Raw genomic sequence first — 13,721 nt, 5'->3', positions numbered from 1 at the left:
TTCATTAACAAGGTAGGGTCAGACACTAGCAGGTGCTGAAACTGGGATTTAGCCCTAGAGCTCTAGTGTTCCCTGCTGTTACCACTCCTGTGCCCCCCTGCCTCATCAAGAATACTTGATTGAGGGGTGCCTGGGTGGCTCAGTGGGTTTAAGCCTCTGCCTTCAGCTCAGGTCATGGTCTCAGGGTTCTGGGATCGAGTCCCGCATCGGCTCTCTGCTCGCAGGGACCTGCTTCCTCTTCTCTCTCTCTCTGCTTGCCTCTCTGCATACTTGTGATCTCTCTCTGTCAAATAAATAAATCTTAAAAAAAAAAAAAAGAAATACTTGATTGATTAAAACAACAATGATACAAGGCGGGGGACATTTGCATTTGTGATTCATGTGACCATAGGAATGGTAAGTAGGCAACTAAAACAGAGGAGGAAGGAGATAATGTGGAGGACTCCCTGCCAAGAGCTATACAGCTGCAGATTCCCGCATAGGCCACACCGCTGAGTGCTTCAAACCCTGAATGCTGAACTCAAACTGACTGGGTTTGAATCTTGGCCCTACAAACTCACCAGCTGTTTTTGATCTTGAGTGATTGACTTAAAACCTTCCTTGTGCATACATTGGACAATAATGGTACCTCCCTCATTTGGTTGCCTTGAGAATTCAATATATATGTAAAAAGTGCTCATATAAATTCATGTCAGCTATTATCATCAAGAACCTCTAGGGGCACCTGGGTGGCTCAGTTGGTTAAGCGTCTGCCTTTGTCTGAGGTCATAATCCCAGAGTCCTGGGATCAAGCCCTGCACTGGGCTCCCTGCTCAGTGGGGAGTCTTCTTCTCCCTCTGCACCACCCCCCACCCCTGCCACATGCTCAAGTGCTCAATCTCTCTCTCTCTGAAATAAATAAAATTTAAAAAAAAAAAAAAAGAACGAAAAGAAGAAGCTCTAACTTAGACAAAGGCAATAGAATCTAGGCTTACAGGCAGAAGTTGGGGTATTTCACAGGGATTTTTGTGGGGAAAGAAGCTCTAAATTTTTACCCTTTAATCCCTAACACAACAAAGAAGTGCAGACAGGTAGTTTCAGAAGAGAGAGAAAGGCAACCCAAAGACCGTTTCTTAAGGATACACTGCTGTCACGTTGACCGGAAACCTCATCATGAACCAAGGTACGAGAACAGGTTGAGCGCCAGGAAGGTCCTTCTGCTGGTACACGGTTGACACTGCACTATATTCATTGGTATTTTCTACAATTACTAAACCCAGTGATGAAAAGCTGATGCAAATCTGGCCTGAGATTGTTTCTTAGGAGCGAGGTGACCTTGGGCTGGGTGACCCAACCTCCATTTCTTCTCAGTAAACTGTGGTAATCATAGTAGCTACCTCGGAGGATCCTTGGGAGAATTACTGTCCATGTTAAGGACTTGGAACCAAAGAAACACCTTTAATTTATTTTAATTTTTATAGTTATAACCAGTCTAGACAGTAGTTCCCTTGGGTGGTTGCAATGTAGCCTTGACAGACCCGAAGGCTTACTCTAGACTACCCTACAAGATTCCCCAGCACTCCAAGTATTTTATTCTATAAAGTGGATTAATATGGGACTATTATTAGACAGCTTTGGCTGGAATTCTCAGAATCCCCTTTCAACAACTCCCTCCCTGCCATGATTATCTGATAATGTCTATTCGGATTCAGAAGCTGCGAATTTTTTTTTCTTTAAGATCTGATATCATCAGGTGATGTGCTCTGAATGTCCTGCAGAGAGCTTTTAGCAGAAGGCCAGGTCGTGTGGCAACGGCTGAGCCAATTCTTTCCAAGGGTTTACCTAAGGCTTCACTGGGCGTGGGAGGCAAACTAAATATAACATCGGTTGCTAAAAGGAGGCCACACCAACCACATCCTCGTCCCTGATTCCGACCCTGAGCACACTGAGAGCTGGCATTTCAGGCCCTGTCTGCTGCCATGCCTGGATCAGAGCCCTCAGAAGAGGTGTCAGCAGCAATTTGCGTCCCCCTCCACCCCAGGGCAGAATATCAACAAGCACTTCCTCTTGCTTAGAAAATGCTTGGGGGTGCCCTGAGCTCCTGGCCAAGAGAGAAAACAAACGGCAGGTTATTTGGCCCAGACCCCTAGACGCTGTGGAAAAGCCACAGCGGCTTCCCCAGAACGGGGAAATCGCAAACAACATGCTCCTTTAGGGAAACACAAACAAAGCCGCATGGTGTGGGAGACACGGCCCCCGAGCTCTGAGCTCGGATCTGGCTCCTCAGGGAGGAGAGAACAGAGGGCCCTTCAGATTCCTAGGAACCACTACCCTACGACTTTCATTCAGCTCTGTGTCCCCAGTGGCATCTGCTACCTAAAACACCATTTGCCTGCTTATAAGCTTGGGTCACTGCTTGTTTATTTTCTGACAGAACTGTCCATCAAAAGACTTCCTTAAATTTCCCCTGGAAACTTGACAGGAAGCTCATGAATCATAACCCTATACACATTTTGGAAATTGAGGATTTTTTTCTTTCTTTGAGAAATTAAGAAAATATTGTTTTGTATCCCCACTCACTTCTAGGATGAGATGATACAACACAATTGAATATCTGCAAACTTGCTTTTATTTTGTAGCAAATAAATACATTGATAATAATGGTTTAGTATTTATTGAGCCCTTACTATTTATGAGGCATGGTCTAAGTATTTTACATGTACTGTCTCATCCCACAGTTTTAATTTCCATTTTGTATAGGAGGTTTGGCCTAAAAATTGGGACTTAAACCTAATTTACACTCCAGGGGACATGCCATTACCCCAGGCTAAGCTGACCCTTTGTGATAGGCAGGCCAGCTGCCCACACACCTGCTCTTCTCAGCGTCCCTGTTGGGGGTGGTCATGTGACTGTTCAGGCCAATGGGATGTGAATAGAAGGGAAGACCACCACTGCTAGGTCTGTCTGACACCCAAAAAAGTCTGATGGGTACTTACTTCCCTTCTCCCCCTTCTTTTGGTAAATGAATAGGTCTCTGGGCCCCTAGAGGAGGGCAAAGTCCTGAGATTACCCTAAGTGATCCCGCGGAAGGCTGTCTACCAACCAGAACACTTTGGACTTACAAGGAGTGAGAACTAATTTCTCTTGTGTCAAGTCACTTTGATTCCAAGGTACCTGCTGCAGAAGCTCAAGTTACTTTACTTGATGTGCCCTATGATAAAAGTGAATCAAATGTCCACGCTAAAAAGTTACTATTGGTGGAGCTTATGGCAGAATGGCCATATAGTTCTAAAGTGCATGTTTTCTCTCAATCTGCAGGGTGTGCAGCCCTATTGGGAAATTCTCCTCTCACTTAGAAAGATGATAAGGACCAACTACACTCTTTCCATCTTCCAAAGGGAGTCAGCGTGACATGAAAATAATCAGATTGCACAATCAACATTTATTGGGAACCCATCTGGTGTGGGGATGAGCTCATACCCTTGAGAAAGAAGAACACTTCCAGCTAAGGATGGTTGGTGGGGCTTCCCAAATAGCCCAGCTGGTTTTCAGAAGGTCCTGCACTGGGTTAGGACAAGGCTAAGTGAAGAGCGTTCAATGATCACTCTGGTCAAGCAGTTTGGTCACCGTTATTGTAAATAACATAAAACACATTGTATTTATTAAAGGGCATGTGATTGATGGGCCTAAGAAATTCAGTATTCTTGCTCTGTCTACTGCAGCAACTTTGGGTCAGTAACTAGTGTTACTCCTGCCCTTCTCCCTCCTACCCCTTTGCCTTGTTCACCCCACTTGGCTTTAAGATCTCTGCTCATGTATTGCCTCTTCAGGAATACTTCCCTGAATATCTAAGACAAGGCAAGTTCCCCTATTGTACCTTCTTAGACCACCAGGTACCTTGTCCTCAAAGCCTTGAGGACAAGTATACTTTCCTCAAGTATTTATATATCTCCAAGTATACACAAGTATAATTTCACCTGAGTTTGTATAATTATTATACTAGGGCTATTGTGTGAATGAATGATTGTCAGATCGCTACCACTGGCATATAACCTCTATAAGAATATGGAATCATGTTTGGTTTTGTTCATCATCCCATCTCCAGAACATAGCCAATGCCTAGCACATAGTAGGTGTTTGCTCCTAATTTGTTAGATGGATGGACAAACACAGGAATGAATGAGTGGATCTGCATTTAATTAGTGGAGAAGCCGAGGCAGACGTCAGCCATACCCAGATTCACTGTAAAAGCTAGAAATGTAACTTAGAATACTTGGCCCCAGCAGCTGCTGCTAATCGTCGTTTTCCAAATGACTGTTGAAAGGGCTATGCAGAATCAACTTGAATATGCATAGCTGGGCACTGCCCCAGAGCAAATGTCTAGATCCAAGGTCCTTCTCCACAGGAGACAAGCCACAAGCTTCCCTGAGCTTCGATGTGATGCCCTTTACTTATAACACCTCCCAGTGGTATGGAGAATCTAAAAGAAGGGAAAGCATTTGAAAGGACGGGGTAAACTATAAAAAAGATATGCCTGTGTAGTTTTCTTGAAGTTAAAAAGTGTGAAAAATTCTCTCTCAAATGGTGGGATTTTGGAAAGATACCAGTTTGTGAAGAATAGAACATTTTGAGGATGTTAGGCAAAAAAATCATTTAGTTAAATATCATATTTGCATGGCAATGGCAGAGAAACTAGGGCCCCCATGCATTCCAACAGCCCTAACCCAGAGACGCTGAAACGTACAATTTAAGTGAAAAACTGGCCACTCCCCTTCTAATGGGATTACAATCCACAGGCCCCACCTAAGTAGAATTTAGAAGTTCTCGATGTCCAAAGGTCATCTGATATTGGTCCAAAGCTAAAATTCTGAGTTGATTTGCACAGTGCTTTGAAAGTAGATTAGCATGTGTTGGGAGGGGCTGACCCAAAGAGAGAGATGGTTGAAGTAGTAACTGACGGCTTTTTAAACCTCCAAAGTATTACTTTCTTACTGGAACCAAGGAAAATGTCTTCCAGGAGGATGAAAACAGACTCCATGTCAGACTCAAAAAATATTTTATGAACAAAGTAAAAATCGAGTTCTTACATTGTTTGCAAATCCTTTCCACATCAAAGAATTAGAAAAGCCAAGAATGGGAGTTTTGCTCCCTGTCTGATTGCAGAGACGTGCTTCCGTGTCAGTGTAAGAACATACTGTTGCAAACGACAGGGTGTGTGACATTCTAGCACTGGTGGAAATGCAAACACATCATTTTTTACTGACAGGCACCAGCCAATGAGTGGCAGAAAAGGTTAAAACACACAAATGTGCAGACTTGACAAAACTTAGAAAGACATATGATAAATTAGCTAATTGTTCTTTTTGGTGCAAGCCTTCCTTTTTTCCCCTCCTTTACCCGTAACACATGGTATAGATCACTGGAGAAAAGGCTAAGCCCCACACCATATGTAGGCATTAAATAATACAAAGGGCACAGCCCTTTGAAAACATACATTGCCATAACACAATGATGAAAGGGGAACAGCAAAAATAGCAAATTGAGAATCAAAGCCCAACTTTCCACATGTGGAAACGTTTGCTGGAATCATGGCAAACCCACTGGTCCCAGATTGGTTGTGTTCATTGTTTCAGAAGATATGGATGAATCATTGAAAACCCAATCTCATTTGAGAGGACTTGCGAGAGAACGCAGCACCGACCTCACTATAACTCATCATGCGGGCAGCTGACAACGTTGCACTTTCAAAATAGTTCAATTTCTAGAACCTCTCAGTTTCAGAAACACGTTTTTCTATTAGGAAGAAAACATACAAACCTTTCTCTCTGACAACGAACCCCATCCCAGGATGGTAGGGCCCACTCGTGGGTTAGCTGGCGGGTGTGTGTGTGTGTGTGTGTGTGTATCCAGGTCATTGCGGGCCTGGTTCCGGGCCACAAAGAGCTAATGGTAGATACTTGGGATGGAAACTGCTACATTTAATTCAATAATTTAAAAAAAGATTTTTATTTATTTATTTGAGTGACAGAAAGAACATAGGAGAGTGAGAGGGGAAGCAGACTCCCTGCTGAGCAGAGAGCCTAATGCTGGACTCGATCTCAGGACCCCGGGATCATGACCCAAGGGGAAGGCAGACACTTAACTGACTGAGCCACCCAGGTCCCTGGTACATATAATTTAAAAAGCACTCTTCCCTGATTCCAGACACCTGGGTGGTCCCTAGAAGCACTGGTCCATATTTCCTCCCAAAAGCAGCAGTGATGGGTGAACACAGATAATCTGAAACCCACTTCTCGGAGGAAGGTGGGAATGTGCCCTGAGACATTTTTCCACTCCTACGTTCTCTGATAAGCTTCCATCCTAAAATCAGGAGGACCAGGTATGTGGCCTCCTTTGTGCTTTGTTCAGCAACCATCAGAAACTAAAAGGCAGAAACAAAGTTGACAACTCTTGTGAAGGGTGCAGTTTCTACAAATAGACCAAAAATAAAAAGATAAAAAAAATTTTTTTTAAACCGATGACATCCAACTTAAAAAAAAATCACAATCTAAAACAGGCTCACATATGCTATACATATGTGATCCACATCTTTGGGGCCAGAAGCAATCTTATGGCATGGCAATAATTCAGGTTGTTGGTCTTATTTATTTTGTTTTTCCCCTATAATTCATACTGCACAACCGGGGGCTGGGGGAGGTAGTTGGGAAGGTACAGGGGTGCATTTATCACGCAGCTTAAACCCCAGGGCTCCTCACTTCTTGTCTCCGGGACAATTCCTAGCAATATGTGCACATACTCATATTTGCATCAGTAAGCTATTTTAATCGTCATCAGTTACGACACATGGCTCTCTCCACATTGACTTCCCCTCTGCTAACCCTCCCCTCTTCATCAGGTAGCATCGGACTGACTGTGGGGATTTTTGGAATTCACGTAAGGGTAAAGCTGAGTTGAGGTACTCGTAGTTTGAGATTAGTGGAATGTATGTATGAGGTTCACAGTCACTTACAGTTATGAAAAGATGGAAGTGAGCTGTACGACTGTGGAAGGGGATTCCAGTCAGGTTCCTCACTCCTAGGTGCCAACACCTTGTCTTGTCGTCCAGAGTCCAAAGCTAGACCTTATGCAGCTATGACTCCCTGTTATAGCACCTGGCTCTGGAGGTATGTGACCTTCATCCACATAGGAGAAATAGGGTTGAAAATGCTGGGAGCCAGGGGCACCTGGGTGGGTCAGTCCGTTAAACATCTGCCTTTGGCTCAGGTCGTGATCTCAGGGTCCTGGACCCTGCTCAATGTGAAGTCTGCTTCTCCTTCTCCTTTTGCTCCTCCCCCTGCTTGTGCTTGCTCTCTCTCTCTCTCACAATAAATAAATAAATAAATAAATAAATAAAGTTCTTTTAAAAAAATAAATAAAATGCCAGGAGCCAGAAGCTAGTCTGTGGAGAAATCTTCCAACCATCAGACCAGTAAAATTATAAGTAAAGATTTTGTTTCTCATAACGCCTAGTCAGAAGTGGACGTTTTTCCCCCTGTCAAGAGTACATGTAATATACAACATATGCAATTACAGAAGCACCTATAATTTTTTTTTCTTATCAAAGGGAATAGAATGTAATTGAATTTTCCCAGAATTCCTCTGTTCAGAGGGCACACACCTGTGTTCTTACTATAAACAAGTATGTTGGGTAAGAGATCATATGGAAATAAAGCTTGGCAGAAGATTTTTCCAAATTTAACAGCAATTCTAAAAATTTGCACACTATTTCCGACAACGAGCATGCCTCAAAGAAACCTTTCTAATGTAACAGTAATGAAGGGGCACATTTTGCTAGGCCGTGCAAGAGGAAGACGGAGTGATTGCCCAGTGAAGAAGAGATCAAAGAGTAAGGCAGTCAAAAGATGCAGGACAAAGAAGGGTAACAGCGATGTGTCAGGTGGTGAATTAACCGACATGTCATTTCTCTGGATTTCGAGATGCTTACAGTATTTGCTGCTTTACATTTGAATGAACTGTGATTTTCCATTCACGCTTAAGTTTGCACAATTTTTAAGTTATTTTTCTTTCAAAACTTCCCCACCCTGGATTATAGATTCTGGATTGATTGTAGGCTCCACGATGAACCCTTGTCTGAGAGAGTAATGTGGGAAAGTGCAGAGCGCCAGCCACTGCCGAAAGGCAGAGGTCCCTGTGGGGAAGAGCCAGGCACTCCCAGCAGGGCTACCTCCAGGCAGAGCTTAGTGGGGATCTGGGAATGAGGGAAGTCCCCCAGGGCCTGCAGTCCAGTCCTGTTCTAGAAGGGGGTAACTATGTGCTGACTAACCCCTTCAGCATGACCTTGCGCGATCAGGTTCGTTCTTGTAATAATAAAAGCAGCTAACATTTACTGAGTGCTTTGTATGTGCCGAACAATGGGCTTAATTTGATCAGAGTTCATCCTCATGATGATCTTGTCTTTTATAACTCTCACTTTTTAGAGGGCACACAATGCTTTTTGTTTTCCATTAGTGGTTCCTACTAATACAATGGATCATGTACAGACTGCCAGCCCCTATGCTTGGATATTCTAAATCATTAAGTCTAAGGTGGGGCTCATGAAATTAATACATGTATGTGTATATTTTAAAGTGGCTCTCCTGATTCTGCTGCTGCCTATTGGGGTTTTGTAAGCATCTGCTTACTCTATGGGGTTCCTTCTGCTCAAGGACCCTCTAGTACATTAGAATCACCTGGATAGCTTTAAAAACATACCAAAGCCCAGACCCCACATCAATTAACTCAAAATCTCTGGGTCGGGCCTAGGAATGGTGGAGGAGGGGGGTCAGTTAAAATCATCCTAAATGAATCTAAAGTTCCGCCAGGATTGACAGCTATCTCTCTAGCCTACAGACAGACTGCAAACCATGAAACCATTGTTATGAAAACAGCAACAGAAAAAATAGAAAAAGAATATATATTGGTCTCTGTGCCTGTGTCCTGGCGCAGAGCTCATTAAAACCCTTGTAATTTTCCTAAGTGATAAGAGCGTGGGGAACATCTTCCGTTCTAATATTTGGTCTTCGACCCTGGTTCCTGACACAGAACTCCTAAATCCCTTGGAATGTCCTGGGTGGTAGCAGTGTCTTTTGTTCTAATGAGGTGACTCTGGGTGGGATCCTGGATGGGGGCTGCTCACCAGAAAGTCCAAGCCATAATTAGAAGCTTGGAATGTTCAGCCCCACAAGTCTATCCTCCAGGAAGGGGAAAGGGGCTGGAAATGGACTTAATGATCGATCAGGCCGTCAGGGAGAAGCCTCCATAAAAATCCCGAAAGTACTGGGGTTCAGAGAGCTTGCAGGCTGTGAGCACAGTTGCCTGCCGGGAAGGTGGTACAACCCAAACTCTCTAAGGGGACAGGAGCCCAGGATTCTCCCAGATGCCCCTGTGTGCAGGACACCCCCACACCTGGTCAGAGAGTCATGAGGATGGTAGCAAGATGTAAATAAAGGAGAACACACAGACTTTTCCCCAATTAACTAAACAAAATATATAGGAATGACCATTAGTCACCTTGTCACACCAATAAAGACACTCTTGATGAATTTTTCCCAAGATAAAAAACAGTAAGAGGACAGTATGTTAAAAAACAGCACTCCTCATTTGTATATGCTTTCGTATGCGTAGCATACTCTCGGGAATGTGAACTTACTAGAACCGCGCACGGGTTTGAACCATTACCCCCGTTTTAGAAGGAAGAAAGCAAAGGCTAGAGAATAAAAGATTTTCTGGTAAAGTCTTCCCTGAGCATAGTTTCTCTCTGCTCTTTCCTTGAAGACTCTATTAGTCAAAACGCAATTATTTGGTTTCTCGACTCTTCCCCAGGACGCTGTGAGCTTTTGAGGATGAGCTGTATTTTATTTTAAATGTCCTTTTAAACCAACCTGGCTTGTCAGCATGAGTGGGGGCTGGGTAAAGGGGGATGATAAGTCCTGTCTGGAACTCATTCAGACCACCCCTGCTCCGGCCAGCTGCTTTCGGCTTTGGGCTCCCCTACCTTCTCCCTGCCCCTCAGCTTGGTCCTGCAGACAGCTGACTGGCCATCCTGGATCCCTGGGTCAGTGAACTGTCTGGATTTGTCATCCTGGCTTTCAAAACAAACTGGTTTCCGTTTGTACGTGTGGGCATTACCTGCCGGCTGTGGACAAGGCGGTGGGGGTTACAGGCATCTGTCCCTGGGCCGACCAGCCCAGCTCAGCCAGAGGCAAGCGGTGAATAAGCCCGAGGTGCGATTAGCTAGCTTCTCACAGGGCTGGTGATCTGACCTGGAGCTAATAAGCCCGAGGTGCGATTAGCTAGCTTCTCACAGGGCTGGTGATCTGACCTGGAGCTGAGCAGAGCCAATTTGTTTTCCAAGACCTGGTGGCCAAGAATTCAATGTTCTCTTTAGGACACTCGCAATGTTAAGGGAAGTCCTGGAAAAGCGCCCTGGGTGGGGGGCTAGCCCACTCTGCTTCCTTGATGTACAGTCTTGGTCTTTATTTAACTTGATGAGACATGAGAGGAGACAAAAAGAGGTAAAGTGGGAGACAGAGGTAAGGAGTCAGGGCCCCCAAACCATGTGCAATTGCAGCCACATCTAAGAAGAGAGAATTTTCCTGACTAAGGAATCATACCAAACGCCAACCAGGAGTTCAGGAAAAGCTTCAGATGGACAAACCAGCCACGTGACTACTTGAATCTCCCATCTGGGAGACTTTTTCCAGAATTCTTTCAGATTCACAACTCATTATTTGCAAATACCATACACACTTTTCAGACTGCTGTCCAATTTGGGTAGACTGCTCTCAAGTTTCTTTTATGATGTATTGCAGCTAGATTTGCTGTTTGTAGTAAAACTCCAGCTATGTGCCCTTCAAACACAAGAATTCTGGAAAAAGATCTCATTCCCAGAAACCACTTGAACCATGTTCACCCCGTCTGCCAACGAGGTGATGAAGAAGCAAGAGCGGGAGCCCTGGAGGGTTCTGTCCCTCTGTGAAGTCAACGCAGGGCTCTTGGGTGCATCTTCCAAGGAAACGTTCCTTCAGTGAGTCCAGACATTCCATGAGGTGGGGTCAAGGGGAGGGGTGACCACATGGCCCTACACTGTTTAGCTATTACAGTTCATTAAGGGATTATATGCTGCCAAATTATGCCCCAAAATACAAAGGCCAGCTGTATGTCCTTGGTTCCAAGCAGTGGGTTGAGCCAGCTAACTAAGATAGCAAAACCACTCAAGTTGACTTAATGAGGGAAACTAGGTTGAGAAAACCGTCAATGGAGAAAGAGCTAGTGACTCCCCCTAGAGAAGCAGTCAGGGGGGAGACTTCCCCATTACTACTCTGCCTTCACATCCCCCAGTCAGGTCCACGTTCTTTTTCTCAGTCTCGGCTGGGCAAGTGCCCATAGCAAGTGGGACCTGGCTTTATGCCACCAGTCCGGATGGATGGATGGGGAAAGAAGACCTCTCATTTCCCTGCCGTGGAGTGCTCTGTACCCCCAGCCAGTGGACTCAGAAGGGCCACCCTCTTGCAGAAAAATGTTCTCTCATGAGAAAAAGAGGCTGCGTGTGGATGTCTAACTTCAGAGGTTGCTGGGGAAGCCACCGAAGGACAAGGAGGTGAGGACAGAGACTCAGTACAGCTTGTCAGTGTTCTTCCCTCCTTGTCTCCTGTCCCATGGCCACTCGCTCCTTACCAGCTGGTCACCACCCTCACCACATGGACACACACACACACACACACGCACCCACATGCACAGCTTTTGAGAAAATAGCATTTCTTCTGTGAGAGGAACATGAACCCATGGAAAGGGTATCCTTGTTTTTTTAGCCAGAAAAACCTTCCTGTCACAGGGCTCTGTCATTTACTAACAGCGTGACTTTGAACAAATGATAAACCTTCTCCGAGTTTCAATAACCCCATCTCAAAATGCTGACAAAAGTACCTATTTTACCAGTTGTTTGGAAGACTGAATTGCATCCCGTTTATGAAGCACCTCTCACGGTGCCCGGTACCTAGAAGATGATGCTCGATTAATGTCAGCCCCTCCCCCACCATTACAACACACTTCATAGTACTCAACATGTGACAGCAGCTTACGCTCCTTCCCCACCATCACCAGCTGATTTCCTATGCTGCAAAGAAATGTAAGAAGAGCTTCAGGTCCCACCTGGTAGACAGCCCTGGAGATGCACCATGGTTTCAGCATCAGCTGCAGGACCCGAAGGTGTCCCCCTCGACACGTCCTCAGCACCCGGGAAGTCAGGCCCCACACCAGACGGTCCCAGCTACATAGCAGGTCTTCTGAGCCCAGCAGCCCTGCAGCCATGCCAGCTCCAGGCCCCGCCTTTACCCCTCTGGTCCCAGGCCCCACATACAGGGCTGTGTTCTTTTAGTAACACAAAGTTCAAATGTCGCCAAGATTTAATCAGGCAAGGGAAAAATGCAGTCAAAATAACTCTGTTTCCTCTGTCCCGCTCTCCTCTCCTCCTACCTTCCCTCTACCCTCACTAATCTGCAGGGACTGTTTTCCCTCAAGGATTAGCAAATAGCTCCTAAATCAAGATGTTTTCTCCCTGTCTCTGGGAACTAACAAGGAACTAACTAACAACTAATAAGCCTCTCACCCTGCAGACAATCGCACAATCCCTCCTTATCAGGGGACTGCCGCAGACACAGAGCGGACTTTGGGGGCAAGTCAACCCCAAACCGAGGGAAGAGCATTAGCCCCGAGTCATCACTGACTTCTCGTGGTTTCGAGATTCCATCCAGGGCGAGAAGCAAAGGGGAAGGAGCTCTGGCTTGCCCTGCCAACATTCTCAAGGCATTCCATCTCTTCTCTTAACTCTTTAAAACTTAGAGAGCCAAAGAGTTTCTGCGTGGTGAAGCAAGAAGGCCAACTTTGTATCAACACTGGAGAGACTGCTATTTCTGAGGGCACTTTACAAAAACGCACACATTTTCTTTGGACATTTCCCAAGTTTATGTTAGGATTAAAGGGGCTGTAAGAAAACCTATCTATCAGATTTAATATCAACATCTGTGATTTTGGAGGAAAGCAGATAAAAGAGGGAAAGACAATGTATCTCTTTTCTCTCCATAATGGGCATTTTCTGCAAAAGCTCTTGTGACTCTATTATGTGTTGGATAAGCTCTATGAAGACCTTATGCCAAGAGAAGACACCCGGTTAAACAGGGTACAGCTATTTGCCATATCTATTAAGTTTTTTGAGTTTGGCGCATTTTTTTAGATTTATTTATTTATTTGAGAGAGAGAGAGAGAGTGCCAGTGAGTGTGGGCGGAAGGGTAGAGGGAGAGGGAGAAAGAGAATCTTAAGCAGACTGTGCTGAGCATGGAGCCCGATGCAGGGCTTGATCTCATGATCCTGAGATCATGACTTGAGCTGAAACCAAGAGTCAGATGCTCAACAAACTGAGCCACCTAGGTGCCCCGAGTTTGGATCATTTTTTACCCTGTTTGAGAAGGGCATCTGCCTTCAAATTCAATAGGCTATATGCCAAAAGATGAGATCCCAAGTGGGGAGGGCAGGCAAGTTGTAGGGGAAGATTCAGTTCCAACACAAGCTGTATGGTGTTAAGAGAAGAGGTGTATTTAGTCTTTTATTTCCATACACTCTGTCATAAAAGGTGATGGGATTTTAAGGAATCTCGCCTTTCTACAAACACTCCATTAGCGGAGATTGTTTTATTAAGACAGAAGGA

At 45.0% G+C, this 13,721-nt stretch overlaps 1 protein-coding gene across 7 annotated transcripts in view; it reads right to left on the bottom strand.

The window, feature by feature from the left end:
- The window catches only part of FRMD4A (FERM domain containing 4A), a 622,361-nt gene that overhangs the window by 270,324 nt on the left and 338,316 nt on the right, over positions 1–13,721 (bottom strand). For 2 of the 7 annotated variants that reach the window (XM_047739600.1, XM_047739599.1), the window contains exon 1: positions 12,169–12,327. The exons of the other annotated variants lie outside the window; for them this stretch is intronic. In XM_047739600.1, coding sequence (XP_047595556.1) covers positions 12,169–12,327 — 159 coding nt within the window. Of the gene's footprint in view, positions 1–12,168; positions 12,328–13,721 lie in introns of those variants that run through there. 7 annotated transcript variants of the gene reach the window in all.

This window comes from Lutra lutra, chromosome 8, assembly GCF_902655055.1.
Source record: "Lutra lutra chromosome 8, mLutLut1.2, whole genome shotgun sequence".
NCBI classification, from domain to species: Eukaryota; Metazoa; Chordata; class Mammalia; order Carnivora; family Mustelidae; genus Lutra; species Lutra lutra.
Note: the sequence above shows the minus strand (reverse complement) of the source record. Positions and strands in the feature narration are given on the sequence as shown.